Source organism: Hyperolius riggenbachi, chromosome 1 (genome assembly GCF_040937935.1).
Source record: "Hyperolius riggenbachi isolate aHypRig1 chromosome 1, aHypRig1.pri, whole genome shotgun sequence".
Lineage (NCBI taxonomy): Eukaryota > Metazoa > Chordata > Amphibia > Anura > Hyperoliidae > Hyperolius > Hyperolius riggenbachi.
In genome coordinates, this window is record NC_090646.1 from 379378876 (window position 1) to 379401423 (window position 22548).

The following is a 22548-nucleotide window of genomic DNA, read 5'->3' on the forward strand; positions in this document are numbered from 1 at the left end:
AAAACCCCAAGGAAGTGTTTATGAGATTATTATGGGCGAACTCCACAAACGACAGGAATTTCACCCATTTGTGCTAGGAATCAGCCACGTAACAGCGGAGAAACTGTTCTAGGGATTGGTTCATTCTCTACGTTTGACCATTAGTCTGGGGATGAAAACCTGAAGAGAAGGACAAAGTTAACCCCAAATGCCGACAAAAAGCTCTCCAGAACTTGGAAACAAATTGTACTCCCCTGTCAGAGACTATGTTCTTAGGTATGCCATGCAGGCGAAAGATGTGCGGAATAAAGAGGTCTGCGAATTCTTGAGCAGACGGAAGTTTCTCCAGGGGTACAAAGTGAACCATTTTACTGAAACGGTCTACCACTACCCAAATTACAGACTTCCCTTCTGACCTGGGTAGATCCCCTACAAAGTCCATGGAGATGTGTGTCCATGGTTCAGTAGGCATGGGTAATGGTTGCAATGTCCCTGCAGGAGCCTGTCTGGAAGGTTTGCTCCATGCACAGACCGTACAGGACAACACAAATTCCTTGGTGTCATTCTTCAGTGAGGGCCACCACACTGAACGGGACAACAACTCTTGTATTCTGCCTATCCCAGGGTGCCCAACAGTCTTATGGCAGTGAAACATCTGCAGAACTTGAAAGCGCAGATGTAGCGGGACAAATAAGCGACCATCAGGTTTCCCCTCTGGGTAGTCATGCTGAAATGCTTGCAGGGTCGTTGCCAGATCCTCCATAGATTCTGTAGCAGCTACCACAACTTGCTCAGGTAGGATATTGACAGGGGATGAGGGCTGTACTGTCTCAGGTTCAAAGCAACGGGACAATGCGTCCGCTTTAATCTTTTTATTTCCAGGTTTGTATGTGATTATAAACCGGAATCGGGAGAAAAAGAGGCCCCAATGAGCTTGTCTAGTATTGAGCCTCTTTGCCCCCTCAATGTACTCCAAATTTTTATGATCGGTGTACACCGTGATCACATGCTCTGCCCCCTCCAGCCAGTGACGCCACTCTTCAAAAGCCATCTTGATGGCCAACAGTTCCCTGTTACCGATATCGTAATTCTTTTCGGCCGGTGAAAATTTGCACGAAAAGAATGCACAAGGATGTAATCGTCCTTGAACCCCAGAATGCTGAGACAGTACAGCCCCCACTCCTACCTGGGAAGCGTCCACCTCCACAATGTAAGGACATGTGACGTTTACATGACGCAAGATGGGAGTGGAACAAAACAGGGTCTTCAACTGAGAGAAAGCTGTACATGCTTTTTTCAGAGCAATTGTAGGTATCCGCCCCTTTTTTGGTCAAATCAGTATGGGGGGTAACCACAGTGGAAAAACCTTTAATACATTTCCTATAATAATTAGCACATCCTAAAAACCTCTGCAGCGCCTTCAACCCCACCGGTTGCGGCCACTCCAGCATGGCTGAAACTTTCTTGGGGTCCATGGACAGCCTATTGATGGAGATGATGTACCCCAAGAATGATATTTCTGAAACCTCAAACAGGCACTTCTCCAACTTGGCATACAGACAGTTCTGCCTAAGCTTAGTTAGCACAAACTTGACATGTTCCCGGTGTTCTACGAGGTTTTTGGAAAAAATCAGAATATCATCTAGATACACCACAACGAACCGTCCCAATACCTCCCTGAAGATCTCGTTAACGAATTCTTGAAAGACTGCCGGGGCATTGCACACCCGAAGGGCATCACCAAGTGACTCGAAATGCCCATCGGGTGTGTTGAAGGCTGTGTACCATTCATCCCCCTGTCTTATACGTATCAAATTGTACGCCCCTCTCAAGTCCAGTTTGGAGAACAGTTTAGCTCCAGCAACTTGTGCAAATAAGTCATCAATCAACGGCAGTGGATAATGGTTCTGGATGGTAATTTTGTTCAAAGCTCTATAATCAATGCATGGACGGAGTCCACCATCCTTTTTTTGCACAAAAAAGAATCCTGCCCCTGCCGGTGACTTAGAGGGACGGATGAAACCTTTCTCAAGGGTTTCCTTGATGTAATCTTTCATGGCTACCTGTTCTGGACCTGAGAGGTTGTACAAATGATCCCTAGGAGGCATGGTACCGGGTCTCAAATCTATGGGACAATCAAACAGCAGATCAGCAGAACGTGTACAAAACACATTAGAAAAGGCGACATACTGCGGGAGAAAAACCCTCCACTTGAATGTCAACAGAACACATGGCAATTTTCTCCAGACATTGTTTTTGGCAGGCTGGGGACCATGCCAGTAACTGTCCAGTGTTCCAATCTATCAGAGGAGAGTGTTTACGCAACCAGGGAAGACCCAAAACAATGGTAGAAGAAGACATATTAAGGACATAAAACTGTATCTCCTCCTTATGCAGAACTCCCACGTGACAAACAAGGGGGGGGAGTCTGCGTAAGGGGTTGTTTGTTTTGCAAGGGAGAGTCATCAATAGCAGTTACATAAATTTGCCTTTCTATGGAACAGATGGGAATATTCCATTTAGAGGCTAAATCAGAGTCGATGAAGTTGGCTGCAGAACCTGAATCGACAAAGGCCTGGGTGTTATGAACCTGATTCTCCCACGTGATAGAACAGGGTAGTAACATTTTGGTACTTCTTGGACGTAAAACAGGCTCGCCTAGGTTAGTACCTCCTACTACACCTATGCGGAGAAGTTTTCCGACTTCTTACTGCAATTTTGGATCAGATGACCTTTCTCCCCACAGTACAGACAGAGACCCTCTTTCCTTCTCCTGGTTTTCTCTGCCTCAGACAGCTTGGAATGGCCTATCTGCATCGGCTCATCCGCACTAGTCGCACCAGCAGGAGAGGAAAGTACTACTTTAGAAAAAGTGTGTGTTCTGCCCTGCTTGTGATATCTGACCCTGCAATCTATCTTAATAGCCAATGCTATTGCCTCATCAAGGGTTTTGGGCTCAGGATGACTGACCATGATATCTGATACTGAGTCTGATAACCCTGTGAGGAAACAATCCAATAAGGCGAAATGTTCCCATCTAGAAGAGACTGCCCATTTCCTAAACTATGAAGCGTAATCTTCCACTGTACCATGACCCTGGCGTAGTCTTTTCAATTTTCTCTCTGCTGTAGCGACTTTGTCCGGGTCATCATAAATAACCGCCATGGCCTCAAAAAATGCCTGAACGGACACCAAAGCCTTGTGGCCGTCTGGCAGATTATAAGTCCAGGTCTGAGAATCCCTGTGTAATAGCGTTTTAATCAGGGTTACCCGCTGTAATTCAGAGCCTGATGATAGGGGTCTCATTTGGAAATAAGACATACACCTATTTCTGAAATTTCTGAAATCTGACTTAAGACCTGAAAATTTTTCAGGGAGTGCCATTTTGGGTTAAAAAACACGAGTGGGAGGCGATGATGATACCGATTCCTGTGGGCTGCGTATAGCCTCAGACAGGAGATTTAACTGAGCCTGTTGTGCCGTAACAATAGTGGTTAACTGCTCGACTGCTACAGTGAAAGTCTGCGCATTTAAGGCCTCCATAGTCATCTTTATTGGTCTGTTGTTATGTAATGATCAGTGGCGTATCTGAAAATCAGAACGGGCTCTATCAGAACAATAGTCAGTACTTTATTCAGAGTGTGATCACACATGTATTTAGTGCACAGTAATAACAGGAGTACTCCTAAGTGATAGCCCTTGGTGGCTGGGGCTATCACTAAACAGAGAGTGGTCGTACAAGCAAGGTCGGTAACAGGTCGGTCAGGTGCAGTACAGAATCGTCAGGCAATATCGTAGTCTAAAACAGGCCGAGGTCGGCAGCAGATCAGATGGGCAAAGGTACAGAATCAGGAGGCTAAATCATAGTAAGCGTTCAGGCTGGAGTCGGCAACAGATCAGATTGGCAGAAGTACAGAATCGGAAGGCAGAGAATAGTCAAGTGTTCAGGCAAAGATCATATACAATAATGATATACAGTAATGATAATAATACTAATAATCCTAAGCTACGTGTGAATCCCCGGGGTTCTGCCGGATCAAACACACACAGATCTGACTAAGGTCTGAGAGCTTTCACTGCAAAGTTTCAGCAACAACAGACAATGAGCTACTGAAAGCTCTGAGTTTAAATACAGACAGCTAATCCAAATGGCCTGCCCAAGGTGAACTGACCAATCAGCACTGCGGAGGCGGTGGCCGTGGTCAGCTGACAGGTGCGCCAGCTGACTCGCCTCCTCAATGCATAAAGATCACGCCGCCTGTTGCGCGCACATGATAATCTATGCTGGTGTAATGGAGAGATGCCCGGCCTGCCGCGAGGAGCCTGCGGGGATGCGGCTGCGGACAAGGTGACGTCAGGGGCGGAAGCAGCGGAGGTAACTACAGTATCTCTGACAGTTAGTATTGGCAGATTTGGCCACGGCACATATCACTCCACATCTCCTAAAATTGTCATACTCATTCTAGAAAGTGTCAGCCCACGGAGGATCACAGCGAGATCCTGTCTGGTCTGTACTTAGGAAGTGGGATAATTATTGCCATTATTGCCATGTAAGGCTGAGACTAAGTAAGTGAGGCACAAGTACTAATTTTACTAGGATGTAAACGCATTGAATTTCCTCCTGCTTTACGAAGGCAATATTGTACTTAGGAGTGTTTTTAGTAAAGCCTTTCAGGTTTCTTTTAGTACCCTACAAAAATTCCCAATGGTTTAGGCTAAGTTCACAGTGGGACGTTAAAGTTGCGCGTTAAAACAGCATTTAACGCAGAATAACTCACTGCAATGAAAAATCAATGCCCTGTTCACAGTGCACACGTTGCGTTGGTGTCTAACGCTGCACATTAAGTAAAAGTACTGCATGCAGTGTGTTATACACGTTATTAGCTGCGTTGGACTGTTTGCACATGCTCAGTAATGACTTGGAAGCATACTTTTCATTGCCTGTATTTTTTACTGTATCTGCTGTATGCGACGGTAACGCTGCGTTGCCACTTTTTGGGCGCGTTGCGTTGTAAGCTTGCGGTGCGACTTTAACGTGGCATCAAAACGCAACGTCCCACTGTGAATCTAGCCTTAGGGTCCCTAAAATATTGATTTACTATGATGGCAGCATCTGTTTATATCACAGTATGAAGGAACACAACATTATAGCTAGTAGTGTGACCCCAGTGTCTCAAGGAGTTGATCTGTTTATATCATGAACAGATCTTTAGAGGTATACTCCAGGAATCAGCATTTGAGTTTACATCCCCATGGCTAATTGGAAGCTTTCTTTGCCTGAATGGCTTAAATGAATAACAAAACTTCCCATGATTTATCCAGCTCTGCTTAAAGGGACACTTAAAGAGAAACTCCAACCAAGAATTGAACTTTATCCCAATCAGTAGCTGATACCCCCTTTTACATAAGAAATATAATGCTTTTCACAAACAGGCCATCAGGGGGCGCTGTATGACTGATTTTGTGCTGAAACCCCTCCCACAAGAAGCTCTGGGACCGCAGTACTTTTGGCAGTTTGTTACAATGTAACAAGGTTCACAGACAGGAATTAGCTGTTTACAGCTGTCTCCAACTGCCAAAACAGCTAGCAGCAGATACATAACCTGCCCACAGTAAAAATGTCACCATGTAATAAATGTCAGAATGTAAATTGGGGAGAGGAAAGATATTTCAATGAGCAAACACTGACTAAATCATTTATACACAATTATTGTAAAAATTAAGCACTTTTTTATTACATTATTTTCACTGGAGTTTCTCTAAGCCAGGAATAAAATAATCAGTTTTACTTGCCTGGAGGCTCTACCAGCCGCCTCCAGCCACTCTGTGCCCTCGCAGCCACTCACAGAGCCTCCGGTCCTCCACTGCCAGCTAGTTTTGTTTTCGCTGACAGGCCCGACAGGCCTGGCCACATGTATGCTTCTTTGCTTTCCCGTCCACAATATCGTCCTGCGCCTGTGCAGGACGCTATTGCGGATGGGAACACATAGAAGGATACCCATGGCCAGACCTGCGCAGATGCAGAAAGCCCGCCGACTACTTGTCAGGGCCTGTCAGCGAAAACAAATCTAGCTGGTGGCGGGGGCCAGAGGCTTTGTGAGTGACTGCAAGGGCGCGGGACGTCTGCAGGGGGCTGGTAGAAGCCCCAGGCAAGTAAAACTGATTTTTTATTCCTGGCTTAAGTGTCCCTTTTAGGACAAGTAAAGTTAGAGGGATATGGAGGCTGTAATATTTATTGCCTTTTAAGCAATTCTAGTTGCCTAGCTGTCCTGCTGATCGTCTGCCTCTAATACTTTTAGCCATAGACCCTGAACAAGCATGCAGTAGATCAGGTGTTTCTGACATTATTGTCAGATCTGACAAGATTAGCTGCATGCTTGTTTGTGGTGTTACCAGGGCCGGGCCGAGGCATAGGCTGGAGAGGCTCCAGCCTCAGGGCGCAGTGTAGGAGGAGGCGCACAATTCATTCAGCTGTCATTCCTAATTGTGTATGAAGCAGAAAGAAATATGAAACGGGGATACATAGCAGTGACTGCAAGCCAGATAACTAGATATTAAGGTGTTGGGGAGGTTGTGGGCCCTGTGGCCCTCTTAGTCTAAGAGCAATCAATGTGTGACAGCTGGGGTTGGAGGGATGGAGGGGCGCACTTTGGTGTCTCAGCCTTGGGTGCTGGAAGACCTTGTCCCTGCTCTGGGTGTTACTCAGGCACTACTGTAGCCAAATAGACCAGCAGTGCTGCCAGACAGCTGGTATTGTTTAAAAGGGAATAAATATTGCAGCCTCCAAATTCTTCTCACATCAGTTGTCCTTTAAGAGGAAAATAGGGCTAAGGAAGTATTTCCAGTGTTCCAGTCTTTGCAGCCCGTCTGTATACATGAGGAACATGCCGATAACCCTGTTGTATTCTCTAATGAATGGAAATATTGCATTAACATTAATTTTCATTAGCATTTTATCTGAATCACACTTTTCAATACAAAATCAAATAAAGTGAATCCAAGGTGAATATAAGCTGATGAGATAAACAAATTTTTTATCGTCTTATGCCTAAAACGACTTTCTTTTAGATATGTCATGATTTTATTTTATGTTTAAACATTTACAAAGTAGATGTAATGTTTTATTGTTTCTGCTCAATGGTAGCTTATAAAGTGTACCAGAGCTAATTATCTATGAACTATTGACCTTTTTTATCTATCCCCTGCACTTAGAAATTGTTCTCTGTAGGTTATGCTATAACCCAACAAGGGTCCAACAAGAGAGAAGCTGTTACTTGCGTTAACTCTTTCAGGCAGTAAAAGAAAAAAGGAACACAGCCTAGTTATTAGTATGTTTGGCACTGTATATACACGTTTATCTCATTATGTCACATGTCACTTCAGGTACACTTTAAGAAACTTTTGAGAGCACATTCCTAGTCATTACCTGATGGAGCAACTGAATCATTGTACATGGAAATGGCTCCACACACGGCAATTCTTCCAAAATCCCTCATTTGTTGAATAGCTACATCAGCAAATTTGCCTCCAACCTTCAAAATAATGTAAACATCATTTAGATGCAGGTTCCAGATGAACTGTATACCATACAGGACGGATGCAAGTACATTAATCCTTGCTTGCAAACAACTGAAGCATGCCGTAGGAATTCTGCATTATCTCTATTTATTTAAGTATTTATATAGCACTCACATATTACGCAGCGATGGACAAAGTATTTTGTCTTGTCACTAACTGTCCCTCAGAGGGGCTCACAATCTAGTCCCTACCATAGTCAAATGTCTATATCGTGTAGTGCATGTATTGGGACCAATTTAGGGGGAATCCCATTAACTTGCCTGTATGTTTTTGGGATGTGGGAGGAAACAGGAGTGCCCAGAGGAAACCCACACAGACATGGGGAGGACATACAAACCCTGGCTAGATAGTGCCCTGGCTGGGATGTGAACAGGGAACCCAGCGCTGCAAGATGAGAGCACTAACCACTATACCACCGTGCTGCCCTAGATCTCTAGAAATGATTTCGTCCTACACTTCATGCTTCACTATAGAACAAAATTATAATGCTTCATAAATGTACACTTTTTTCCAATTTTATCAGTCTAAGCACTAAAATATAGATTTGTATATATTAATTTTTGATCATTTAAACATGAAATGGCGTAGTGGTAAAGTGAAAAACGCATTAAAATATGAACTAGCCCATTGATTAACATTGACTCTCAGTCTTCCTGTGTAGAAAAGGTGCATGAAAACAGACAAGTGTGCTCCCAGTCTACCAGAGGCATGTCTAGGAGTGTAGTCAGTGCTCACAGGGAATATTTAAAGCATTGGATTTCTTAGGGTACTTTCATACTGACATGTTGTGTTGCAATTCAAAGTATATAAACAGTTCACACCTCACCAGTTGTGATACAAAGGATTCTGTTGTTACATTACAGGTTGCTAAAATTGCATACATTGCATTGGTCAGGCGTGTCACTGCAAATATTTTTGGTTGCATTATACGTAATGCAATGTCCCAGTGTGAAAGTAGCCTTATGCTGGGAATACACGGCTCGATTCTGCGCCATTTAGATGGCTCGATAGATAATTTCCGACATGTCCAGTCTTCGGCCCGATCGTTTCGCCGCTCAATTCCGCATTGAAGACAATGCAAAAAGATTTTAAAAAACGAGCGTAAGATAAGAGAATTGAGCCGTGTATGCTCAGCATTAGATATAAATCCAGTCTTAGCTAATTGGAACCTCTACAGACTTACTCTGTAATATTGCTGACTTTCAAACTACTACAATTAGCCACTACAAGTTTTCATTTACTTACATTTTCAAAGTAGCAGTCGTAGCCTTCCGGAGATGCTTTCTTGAGCGCTTCCTCCAGAGAGCTCACAGTCTTGTAGTTGAAAGCTTCATCAAAGCCTATTTCCTTCAGATAGGCTATTTTGTCATCGGAACCAGCAGATCCCACCACTTTACAGCCCTGATGAGGTTAAGCAGTATTACAGTAATTAACAAAAACCTAAAGCTTAATTCCAGAAAAATATAGGAGGGAATCAAATAACTTCAACCGATAATGGTGCAGAAACGACAGGACGGACCAAGGACCAGGAAGGCTCTATGGTACACCAGGGCCTTTGGTCTACTCAGGTATATATCTAACCAGAAGCGAGTGTCCTATAAAAAGGAAGCAAACATAAAAACTAAAAGCTACTCATTTCTACTATTGCATATTTGGACGTGTGTACAATCTTTTTGTTTTATTTGGAAGGTATATGTTCAAGTAAAACTCAAACAAGAAAGAAAAAAGTCAGACACTCACCTATGGAGAGGAAAGGCTCTGGATCCTATACAGTCTTTCTGGTCCTCTCTCAGGGTCCTCATTACAGCACTATCACCCCCGTTGCATGTATTTAACCAACTGGTTGAATATGCCTTCAGGAACCCTCGGAAGGCTTCTGGAGCACCCATGTCCCCAAGTGCTTCCCAACTGTGCATTCACATGCACGCATGAGCGCACACTCGCCCAAGCGCAGTACAGAGCTGCCCGTCTTCAGGAGCACTCAGGGGCACAAGTGCTTCCGAAATGTGCATTTACATGTACGCAGGAGCGCCCACTCGCCCAAGCGCAATACAGAGCTGCCCATCTTCACCAGCCCTCAGGGGCACAAGTGCTCCCAAAGCATTCCGATGGCGCTCAACAATTTAAATTGGGGACAGTACTTAGAACACCGAGAAGGGACAGGAAATGCTCTATAGAATCCAGAGCCTTCTCTCTCCATAGGAGGTATTTTACTTTTTTTTTTCCTTTCTAAACATTTGCTTTCATTTTACAGAAGCTTGAGACTTTAACTGGCTCTGTTTAATTATTAATGATGAGAATTAGCTTGTTAGAAGTTTTGTTCATCACTATTACTGCCCACCTCTTCTCAATCTGTTACCCGCTGTACAGTAGTCAATGTGCATTCATACTGTGCGTGTTATGGTGCATTTTAAAGTTATAATTGCACATCAATGCAATGCAATGGTCCCACAATGGGTACATTGACATCTGCATGTTGCCTCCACCGTGCATTGGGTACCGTAGCGATAACAAAGGCCAAGCTGTGCACTTCTGGACATCACTGCCAGGGTCGGACTGGGACACTGGGGGCCCACCAAAGAAATTTCAGCCTGGGGCCCACACATCCCATGATTGCGGTGAAAAAAAGGGCGTGACCATGCACCGGAAGGTGGGCGTGGTCATGATGGATTATGGACAGGGCCACATGTACATGATCTTAGCAGCATTGTAATTCAGAGACACTGCTGCCCAGCAAAACTTTGCATAGAGTCCCCTCCTTCAAAATAAAGTAATGTCCTACTTTGCAGAGGTTGCGACCGCATCGGGGCCCTTGGGCCAAAGGGGCCCCGAAGGGCCCTCCCTCAACTACAGTATTACCTCTCTATTGGTCCTGTGCTCATAATAATCACTTCTATAGATACTTTGAACAGTGGTAATCATTAACAAGCTATTTTCCATCCCCTTCTTGCACCTCTGACACTGTTGTTGACATTGGCAGGTTTTGGTGCATCGTATCAATTGTTATGTATAGAGTGCTTGGGGGGCCACATTGTAAAATTTGCATCGAGGCCTACAGCTCCTTAGCTACGCCACTGCTCTCAGCATGAGTGATTACAGCACTGAGAACAGAATTTTTGTGCTGCAGGCAGCAATTGGAGCTCTGTCAGACAAGGAGAGGGTAAATTTCCACCACGACACTGCGCTCACAGCTTCAGAGTTGTCTTGTTCCAAAGTTGCCACTCAAAAAATAAAGAGGGAAACAAAAAAAAACATAGCATAATACTGTTTGGACTTATATCTCCTTCCCAAACACCATGTGCTCTAGATAATGTCCTAGTGTGTCTCCACCGGCATGCAGGGTCTCACAGGTCCTCACCATATAGCGTGGCCGCCAAATCACAGACAGCTATACACATCTAGTACTATCACCAGGTGTCACAGTGCTCTTCCTGCTATCCATATATCCCAAACACCAGTACTCGTGGACTCTCACCTATTCACATTGCCATCCACATTATAAGACAGCAAATTCGCTTATTGCATCACCTCAACAGTCATCTCCCCGCAGATGGATCCACATCAGAGCAGATAGTTCATAGCACCTATCAAACTGAAAGGCCTCTCATAGCGTAAAAACGTACTTTTATTTAAAAAGTTAAAACAGAGTGCACTCACATGATCCAAAGTTTAACAAGCATAGCATAAAATCAATTTGGGCGGAGCTACGGGTGTGGAGAGAGCTGGCGTGGAGGACATTGATTTTATGCTATGCTTGTTAAAGAGGAGCTGTTAGGTATTAGGTCTCAGAGAAAATAAACACATATATCAGTAGCTAAATATAGGCTGTACTTACATTACATATGCATTTCACTGTCCACGTTTGGATTTCACAGAATTTTTATATAGTATATGCAGAGAATGATGCTCCTGACAGCTCATGGCAGGCTCCATGTTTGTCTGTCTCCTATGAAGCCAAATGTGTCGTCATGTCCTCCCTGCTTCCTGATCACAGAAAAGCTCGTACTGAATAACACTAGTTTGCAGTGAATATTAATTAGCCATGTGGCTAGGAACAATAGCGGACTCCTGCAGTGTACTCTGCCGGAAGATTTATCAGTGCTGTGCGCTGGACTGAGTTACATGCTATTGTTACTTGACCCTGTAACTTCTTATTAGCAGCCGAGGGAGGGCCCCAGAATGCTTTGCAGTATGGTTTGCAGCTTGCGTCCTCTTAAAGGGAATGTCCAAGCAAAAAAAAAAAATGAGTTTCACTTACCTGGGGCTTCTACCAGCCCCATGCAGCCATCCTGTGCCCTCGTAGTCACTCACTGCTGCTCCAGTCCCCCGCTGGCAGCTTGCCGACCTCTTAGGTCGGCGGGCCGCATTGCGTACATTTTTACGCATCCCCGCTAGTGCAGGAACATTAACAAATACATTTTTACGCATTACTGGTTCAATGCGTAAAAATTTACGCATTGAACCATTAACGCGTAAAAATGTATGTGTTAATGTTCCTGCATTAGTGGGAATGCGTAAAAATGTACGCAATGCGACCCGCCGACCTCCGAGGTCGGCAAGCTGCCAGCGGGGGACTGGAGCAGCAGTGAGTGACTACGAGGGCACAGGATGGCTGCATGGGGCTGGTAGAAGCCCCAGGTAAGTGAAACTCATTATTTTATTTTGCTTAAACCTTCCCTTTAAGAGCTTGGGTCTAACAGCTTTGCTGATAAGCACACATCAAATGAAAGAAAGATTTTTATCTTCACTATTGCCTTTTTGGCTTCCGTCTAAACTGTTTAACACAGGAGAATAGAGGTTTAAATTAGCTTCTGCAGCCTGACAGTTACTCTTTAAACTTTGGATCATGTGAGTGCACTCTGTTTTAACTTTTTAAATAAAAGTACGTTTTTACGCTATGAGAGGCCTTTCAGTTTGATAGGTGCTATGAACTATCTGCTCTGATGTGGATCCATCTGCGGGGAGATGACTGTGGAGGTGATGCAATAAGCGAATTTGCTGTCTTATAATGTGGATGGCAATGTGAATAGGTGAGAGTCCACGAGTACTGGTGTTTGGGATATATGGATAGCAGGAAGAGCACTGTGACACCTGGTGATAGTACTAGATGTGTATAGCTGTCTGTGATTTGGCGGCCACGCTATATGGTGAGGACCTGTGAGACCCTGCATGCCGGTGGAGACACACTAGGACATTATCTAGAGCACATGGTGTTTGGGAAGGAGATATAAGTCCAAACAGTATTATGCTATGTTTTTTTTTGTTTCCCTCTTTATTTTTTGAGTGGCAACTTTGGAACAAGACAACTCTGAAGCTGTGAGCGCAGTGTCGTGGTGGAAATTTATTGAAATACATCTTATGCTTGATGATTGACGCTGCGATCCAGAGAACTTTTTTGCTGGCTAAGTAATAGACTGGTTAATGTTATCAGTAATACTGGGACATTAATTAAGTGAGCGCACAAATACATTGGTTTTTTGAGACAAGGAGAGGGGGCTAACTAGAGACCTGGAGGCGGGGCCCACCGAGGGAAAAAACTGTACTACTGTGGCCCAGTCCGATCCTGATCACTGCCCATATAATTTCCATGTTGCAAATGAATGGGAGTGAGCTGGGAGTTGCCAGGGGAGACTAGTTTTGAAATCCATTGTGATGTGCTGCATGTACATTGTAACAAATTCAGTGTGAACTTACCCTAAGGCGTTTTTTACACTTTATGCTGAAAACTGATGCATATAAACTTTCCAAAGCAATGCATTGTGAAAAAGCTTTTAGTTAAAAAATGTATAGGAACTGAGCCATAGGAAAACATGGGTATTACTTTGAAAACAGTTTTCTTTCAGTTTTAACTGGGGCCTTAAGGTGGCCACACAACATACAATTTTTTAAATATGTTTTCAATTTAAGAATTGCATGGGAAATTCAATCAGATTTATCAAATGAATGAAAAAAATCGTTCAATTTTTCAGTATAACCGATCGTATTTATCGAATAAGTATAAGATGTGATCTTTTAATTGTATGGTGTTTGGCCATCTTTGGACTCTGGTTATCTTAACATTGTTTTATATAAGAATTATATTTTTTACATTACATATTTGCAAGGAAATCCACTTGAAGCAGGCACCTCCAATATAAATACTTGTCTCTTTATTGATTATATCAATTAAAAGCAGCGCTTACAACGACAGACCGCTGTTTCGAGCTAGCATGCTCTTTATCAAGTTGTCAAAAGCTGCAATTGCAGCTTTTGACAACTTGATAAAGAGCATGCTAGCTCGAATGCTAGCTCGAAACAGCGGTCTGTCGTTGTAAGCGCTGCTTTTAATTGATGTAATCAATAAAGAGACAAGTATTTATATTGGAGGTGCCTGCTTCAAGTGGATTTCCTTGCAAGTAACAGCTCCAGTGGTGTGGAATGCTGTAAGCCTGGGCACTCACTTTTCTCCTTTGATGGGTGCTGATCCAAACTACTTTTGTATTTGATACATTACATATTGTATTTATTGTATTAGACTACACTGTATTTATATTAGCCTGCAGTACAGCATTAACTGATCTTAGCAAATAAATGCCTGATAGGAAATTATTGCTCCCCCTATATTCCACTATAGGAGTGGACTAATCTCATTTCTCAGACAAGTATAGAGTTGGGGAAAGGTGATGTCTTTAAAAACCCCTATTGAATTACCTTTATTTTAGCAATTTGGCCAACAATACTGCCAACAGCCCCGGCTGCTGCATTGATAAGAACGACTTCCCCTGGCTTTGGATCACAGACGTGGTTGAGGCAAAGGTGAGCTGTGATACTGCACAAAACAGACATATTTAAAGGGTACAAAATTGAAAAGAACCCCCCCTCCCAAAAAAAAAAAAAATCCCCTGTAGACTATGTTGTAATTTCAATAAATATTACTCAAAGCAGGAGGGTCAGCCATACTGTGCCAGGAAAAAAAAGCACATATATAAGTAGATGCAAACAGTTGTTTGACCCAGCACTCTAATTGGAGACTAGCGACATGCTTCTTCTTCAAGTTGCAAGCTCGTCAACAGCTTGCAACTTGAAGAAGAAGCATGCCACTTCGAAACAGCGGGCTGTAGTTGCCTTCAGCTCTATCTTTGCTATGTGATTTTATTGCACAAATAAAAGAGCTATCTTTTTCACTTTAGCGGTGCTGCTGATACTTCTTTTTTTGCTATTTTTGAACTTGATGAGCAACAAGTTCTGATCAGCTAAAGCATGCTAGTCTCCAATTAGAGTGCTGGGTCAAACAACTGTTTGCATCTACTTATATATGTGCTTTTTTTTTTTTTTTGCACAAATAAAAGAGCTATCTTTTTCACTTTAGCGGTGCTGCTGATACTTCTTTTTTTTCATATATAAGTAGATAAATACTTGATCTACTTACATAACACATGTATTGTACTGTCCACGTTTTGATTTCAGTGAATTTTATATAGTAAATGAAGAGAATCCTGTTCCTGGCATTTCTCTGTCTCCATGTCTTTTTCCCAAAGTCTGAAGCTAAATCCTGATACCATTCCTTCCCTTAGTTCTCCTCCAATCTGCTGTTTCATTCTGGCTTGCTTTCTAATCACGTGTGTGACACGTTTGACCAGATTTCAGCCTCAGCCTGTCACTCAGCCCAATGAGAGAACGGGAATGTGGGAGGGGAGATGACACGCTTCCCACTCTCACTGTTTTCGGCATCGGCGAGAGAGTAGAGCTTGGTATACTGAGATAAGATAATTACATCAGAGACTTTCTGAATAGATTGAAGAGCTTCCACTGCAGGGTAAGATTCCTGGCAGCATTAAAAACAGTGTTGTGTTTAAATGGAATTCGATTTTGTGGCTGACAATCCCACTTTAATGTCCTTTCCTTACCTTGTACTGATGTGCATATAAAAATACTAGCTGCATCAGTTACCAGTACTTCCTATTAGGAAGTGATAAATGTGCGTATCAGTCTGCTATTATGGTCAAGCTAGCCTCAGATTTGCAAAAAGAGAAAAGGCATGCCTGCATTCCTTTGTATGTGCCATAATCAAAACTAAAACTCAAAGCTAAACACAATCAATGAAAGGTGGAGTCTTTAGATGCACCATCCCTATTCTGTGCAATGCATGAGTCTTCCTGACTGATGGTTTTTCTGGGGATGTATAAGTGGATCGGGGGAGAGGGATCTATAGTAAAAAAAGGATCTATAGAAAAAAGTAAAAAATTAAGTGTAGAGAAAAGCATCAACAGGGCGCACCCATCAAGCAGCCTTCCCCCCCCCCATCACACACACACATGCACACACGTCAAGACTGGTCAATGTGATGCTGCCAGGGGTCCCGAACCTTGTGATATTTCTCTAAGCTGTCCTCCAATATGCTGGCCATCCATTCCTGCACCATAAATGTTGTGACCCTATTCTGGAGCTTATCAAAAGAAAAAAGATGCTATGCTATGTTTCGCTGCAATAAAAAGGAGATTGGCTAGTTTTCTTTTAGTGTTTATTTAAGGGTTCTACTTGAAAATGCAATACGGCAGACCAAGGGTCCTTAAAGGGACACTTAAGTCAAAAAAAAAAAAAAGGGTTTTACTCACCTGGGGCTTCCAATAGCCCCCTGCAGCTGTCCGGTGCCCTCGCCGTCTCCCTCCGATCCTCCTGGCCCCGCCGGCAGCCACTTCCTGTTTCGGTGACAGGAGCTGACAGGCTGGGGTCGCGAGTGATTCTTCGCGTTCCTGGCCACAATAGCACCATCTATGCTGCTATAGCATATATCATATACCATAAAGCAGCATAGAGGGTGCTAATGTGTCAGGGAGCGATTTTTGCTGCGATTTTGCTATGAAGTGCATTGCATAGCAAAATCGTGATCGCAAACACCGGGAGAATTTGTTCACTTTGCTGAATCGCAATCGCTAGCGTTTAGCACGAACGCTAGCGATTGCTAGTGGAAAAAGGCCCTGTTTTTGTTTTTTTAGGCATGCAAGAGAACACCTTTAAGCAGTGCTACTTGCCCCCACCCTATGGATATGAGTTAATTGGGCATCTTACATTCTCATATAATCTACACTGCATATAGTCCATGGGCACTGAGACAAAGCCAGAGGGCGGAGGAACACAAGAAAAATAATGGTGACTATATTAAGTACCACTTTGGCCCCCTATGCTCCAGGGCCCCATAGCAGCTGATATGGCTGCTATGGCTATTGCTACTCCCCTGGGTCCCTCTGAAAAAAAAAATATTTATGTTGTACCATTTCCACTGTACCACTTTTTTATGCATGCATGTCTGTATTTTACACTTTCCAGCCCAACATGTTTTAGTAAGGTTCTTGCTGGCTGGAGGTATTGCTGCAAGTTTATGCACATGACAGTAAATCTTAATCTCTTATGCGCTAATCCTCCAAGAAACCCTCATTATGTCCAAATATGGACCAGCAGAGGGCTGCAAATTCTGTAATTTAGAAACGAGAAATTTTAGCAATAACTTACCCAGGCATGCCAACTGCCCCAAGTGCCAGTGAACGAGGCAGAAAATCAGGCCAGTTGGAAGGCAAAGCACGGAGTCCTTTACCATCTGATATGAAGTGTGTTCTCCAGCCTTCATTTGCAACATAGTAATCGCCAACTACAAAAGCGGAATTCTGACTCTCTACCACCCTGTAATAAACCAGAAAAAGACTGATGTTCATTTGGTTAACACGAATAAAAGAAACCCCAGTTGAGAAGAATAGATAAGGATCATTGTTGACTTTGTCTTCTTTAAAAAATGAAAACTAAAAAAACCTTGGTTTTTTTAGATATGTAGTGAGACTCTGGCTTTGAAGGATAACTCCACATTCAGCACAATATGATGATGATCTGCAAGTCATATCTATACTTCTAGCATCTTACATGTGCCTGGGTCACCCTCAGCTAAGTCCAACAAAATTCCCTAGAGGCCTTAAAGAGGAATTCCAGTGAAAATAATGTAATACAAAAAGTGCTTCATTTTTACATGATTTAGTCAGTGTTTGCCCATTGTAAAAGCTTTCCTCTCCCTGATTTACATTCTTACATTTATCACACGGTGACATTTTTACTGCTGGAAGGTGATGTCACTGGAAGTAGCTGCTGCTTGCTTTTTTGGCAGTTGGAAACCTCTATTTCCCACAATGCAACAAGGTTCACAGACAGGAAACTGCCAGGACCATGGTCCTCACAGTTTCCTGTGGGAGGGGTTTCACCACAATATCAGCCATACAGAGCCTCCTGATGATCTGTTTGTGGAAAGGAATAGATTATTCATGGGAAAGGGAGTATCAGCTGATTGGGATGAAGTTCAATTCTTGGTCACGGTTTCTCTTGAAGACAGCTCTCTGAGTAGATGTACAGACTGCACAGAACTGGAATTGCTATAGAAATGTATTGCATGATTGGTTTTGTTTCTAAAAGTAACTACAGATATTGTAGTACTAGTTCAATATTCATCAGGATACACAGAAACTAGTAAGCATTTAACAGACAGGATAGAGTACTGGGTAAGGGCATAACCTTTAAAATAGGAGAGCAGGATTCAAATCCTGGCTAGAGCCAGTACCTAACCAGTGAGGAGTCTGTGGACAAGACTTTCAAATGCTTTAGTATGCTACTGAGTGCGCCCTGCTGCAGCTCTCAAATGCTTTGAGTCGGAGAGGAGAAAAACACCTAACAAAAGTTAGTATTTTGTTTACACTTTTCATTTCCACTTCCCTGCTCTGATCTTGGTGTTCTTCTCCTGCTGGTGTGCTTAGGCTCAGAGGGGTAACTACGAGAATACCTCTGCAGTTACAGGTACCCCAGGTCTGTGGGGCCCCCCAGCTACTCACCCTCCTTACATTTAATTTAGGGTCCTTTCCCCTATAGCATGTGTAGTTGTGGCTAAACCTGCTATGGGAGGAGGAAGCTATGATGGCCAGACTGTTATGGGAGGGAATCATGCTTGCCACACTTGTTGTATGTTCCCTGGCAGATGGATCACCAGGTTGTTGAGTTCAACACAGTAAGAAGAGCAAGAAGGAGGTGACCATTGGTGGGGCATCCACATTTTGCATGGGAGTTCCAATGATTTGTAATTACACCCCTGTTTAAGCTACTCAGTGGTTCAAGCAATCCAGAACACATCTGCTTGATAATACTAGTAACCTCTGAAGTTCCACCTTCACATGACTTTACCAGCCATAAAATCAGTAGGAAGATAAGGCCCAAAAAAAAAGGAATGGCAGACAGTAATAGAAGAACACAGAAGAGATGGATACATTACTACACAGAATGGATCACTGGTGTTCACCTTAAAGGGACACTTAAGTCAAACAAAAAAAAATGAGTTTTACTCAACTGGGGCTTCCAATAGCCCCCTGCAGCTGTCCGGTGCCCTCGCCGTCTCCCTCCGATCCTCCTGGCCCCGCCGGCAGCCACTTCCTGTTTCGGTGACAGGAGCTGACAGGCTGAGGACGCAAGTGATTCTTCGCTTTCCTGGCCACAATAGCGCCATCTATGCTGCTATAGCATATATCATATACCATATAGCAGCATAGAGGGTGCTAATGTGTCTGGGAACGCGAAGAATCACTCGCGTCCCCAGCCTGTCAGCTCCTGTCACCGAAACAGGAAGTGGCTGCCGGCGGGGCCAGGAGGATCGGAGGGAGACGGCGAGAGCACCGGACAGCTGCAGGGGGCTATTGGAAGCCCCAGGTGAGTAAAACTCATTTTTTTTGTTTGACTTAAGTGTCCCTTTAAAGCATACCTGGACGACTAAACTTCCCAAATTTGTAGTGTTCTACATCCCTAAATGCAGCCTGTTTAATGTTATACATTTGACCTCACCTTGCTGGATAGAGCTATGGAGTGTGCTGTCTGTATTTCACAAAAGCTGAAGTTTTGCATTCTGCTCCAGACGCTGATACATTAACTATAAGCTCCCCTGAGATGAGTATGTTTATGCTTGAGAACCATATCAAGGTCAAACAGTGAGAAAATGCTGTGTACCAGTACTTATCATAGCTCTTCTTACCACACATGCAAACGAAAGGTACAGTAGGTATGGAATGGTCTTTGTGGTAGGAACAACTCACCCATATTTTTTGTTTGCAGCTGAGTTCAGGTACAGCAGAAAGGATCACAGAACCCCTTTTATTAACTCATATTGAATGAACATATGAAAATATGCCAGTGGAACAAGCATATCTGTGGTTCACTGTAAAGTGTGTATATATGACGCCACTGATCATGCATAGTATACTTTATGTCTTACAGGCTGCTGGCGATGCAAGGTCCCCTAGATCAGAGTCCATACAGGAAACACTGTGATGTCATTTTAGCATGCCCGCAGGTGCTGGATCTATGCACAAACAGCTAAGTGTATAGATCCTACCTATGGGAGGCGTACTGATGTACAACCATTCCATGAACCTTGCCCTATACCCAGGTTCCTAGACTTGTGATTTTCCCATGAAAGATGAAAGGTTACTTTAATTTAACCAGCATTATTGGATGATAGCTAAAGCAATGCATGGAAATAAATACCGTATTACCTGGCAACCTGTGTTCCCATCATAACATCGCCTTCCTTCAATGATCGTCTGCTATAAGGCCTAAAAGATACAAGACATCAGCTGTATAATACATTTTATTATTTATGTTTAAGGAAAAAAAAAGACATGTCAGTTAACCAATTCACCCCCAAGGTTTTTTTTACCCTAACAGGCCAGAGCAATTTTCACCTGTCAGCGCTCCTCCCTTTTATTCGCTAATAACTTTAATACTACTTATCACAACAAAATAATCTATACCTTGGTTTTTTGCCACCAATTAGGCTTTCTTTAGGTAGTACATTTTGCTAAGAATTATTTTATTCTACATAAATTTTAACAGGAATCATACAAAAAAAATGGGAAAAAAATATTTCTCAGTTTTCAGCTATTATCGTTTTTTTAAAAAAGCATGCTGCCATAATTAAAACCCACACATTTTATTTGCCCATTTGTCCAGGTTATTACACCATTTAAATTATGTCCCTGTCATTATGTATGGCGTCAATATATTATTTGGAAATATAGGTGTAATTTTTAACTCTTTCTGTATTTTTTTTAACTGAATTTTTTTTGGGGGGGAAGGGGGGGGGGGGGCTTTGGAAGTGGAACGCATTCATTTTATTAATTTTGTATTATAAATGTATGAGAATTTATGTATGTGTAATTTTACTTTTGGCCACTAGATACAGGAAGTGTTCATTTTTTTTACATTGTATAATCTTTTTGCTACTTCCTGTTTTATGAATTGGCGTCAAGTTCATTCATTCCAGGCATTTTAATTCAGTAGGGGAATGCTCGTTCCCCTTCCCCAGTCACGAATTACGGTGTCCCAATGGTAACAAGCTGCAGGGAGGGGGGCGGGGGGCATGCGTGCACATCGGCGAAGGGAGCGAGCAACAAATTAAAATGTCACTTGTTCTCTTTTCCAAGCTAACTTACTAACTAAGCCCAGTTTGCTAACCTTTTTTGGTAAGTTTGATCTTTCTTCCATTTGATGGATTTAGTTGCCTATTTTTGTGCCTGTTCTAAAACTTCAATGTGCCTTTTGTTGTGTGGTGCTTAAGACCCTGAGCTCAAGCTAAAAATGGAATTGGGGCTTCCTCCAGCCCCCTGTAACTTGCAAGATCCCCTGCGTCCTCCTGGCTCCTCTCCCGGCCCTGCTGGCAGCTCCATTCATTGGCAAATTCCGCCTGAAGTCACCCGTGCGCACACTACGCGTCATCAAGCCGGCCGGTGTAAAAATCCTGCGCATGCACGGTTTTCTAAGACTGAACCGTGTGGCGGGGACGCACTCGGGCAACTTCGGGCCAAAGTTGCCGATTAACGGAGCTGCCAGGGGGACTGGTAAGAGAGCCAGGAGGACATCAGAAAGCCCTAGGTAAGTGCAAATTCTGTTTTTAGCTTGAGCTCAGGGTCCCTTTAACCACTTACACACACCACAGGTTATTGCCTCTTAAAAACTAGAAACATTTTCACATTTCACGCTCCTCTCATTCATTCACCAATAACTTCATTGCTATTTATCACTCTGATATGATCTTTATATTGTTTTTTTGTGGGACAAACTAGGCTTTCTTTGGGTGGTACCTTTTGCTAAGAATTATTTTATTTTCTATCTATTTTAAAGGGAATAAGAAAAAGAGTAAAACAGTTATTATCTCTCATTTTTCAGCCATTATAGTTTGAAAATAAAGTGCTACTGTAGATAAAGCCCACATATGTTATTTACAGGGGTTGGACAAAATAATGGAATCATCTTGAAAATCAACAAAATATATTTTAATATGGTGTAGGTCCACCTTTTGCGGCAATTACATCCTCAATTCTCTGAGGTATTGATTCATACAAATTGTGAAATATTTCCAAAGGAATTTTAGCCCATTCTTCAGTTAAAACACCCTCCAGTTCTTTTAGAGACCATGGTGGCGGAAATCGACTTCTTACTTGAATCTCTAACGACCATAAATGCTCAATAATGTTGAGGTCTGGGGATTGTGGTGGCCAGATGAGATGCTAAACTTCATTAGAATGTTCCTCGTGCCATCCTTTAACAATTCTAGCTGTATGGATTGGGGCATTATCATCTTGAAAGATGGCATTCCCCTCCGGAAACAGTTCTTGAACCATAGGATGAACTTTGTCGCCCAAAATTCTTAAATAGTCTCGGCTGTTAATTCTTCCATGAAGGAAAATCATTGGCCTGGTGGATTTCCAAGAAATACCACCCTAGATCATCACAGAACCCCCGCCATGTTTTACGGTTGGGAGAAGGCAGTCTGGATGAAATGCTTCTTTCGGCTTTCTCCAAACGTACACTCGGCCGGAGGTCGGAAATAAGGTAAACAATGATTCGTCGGAGAAAATCAAATTTTTCCACTGCTCGAGGGACCAATTCTGGTGGTTTCTACACCACTCTAAACGCTTTGAAACATTTGTCTTTGAG

The 22548-nt window shown here is 43.0% G+C and overlaps 1 protein-coding gene across 11 annotated transcripts in view; it reads right to left on the minus strand.

The window, feature by feature from the left end:
- Positions 1-22548, minus strand: part of LOC137516318 (prostaglandin reductase 1-like) — a 496699-nt gene that overhangs the window by 48110 nt on the left and 426041 nt on the right. For all 11 annotated transcript variants that reach the window (XM_068234357.1, XM_068234356.1, XM_068234355.1 and 8 more), the window contains 5 exons: positions 20106-20165; positions 17047-17214; positions 14248-14365; positions 8803-8958; positions 7406-7511 (listed from right to left, as the gene is read on the minus strand). In XM_068234357.1, coding sequence (XP_068090458.1) covers positions 7406-7511; positions 8803-8958; positions 14248-14365; positions 17047-17214; positions 20106-20165 — 608 coding nt within the window. The remainder of the gene's footprint in view (positions 1-7405; positions 7512-8802; positions 8959-14247; positions 14366-17046; positions 17215-20105; positions 20166-22548) is intronic.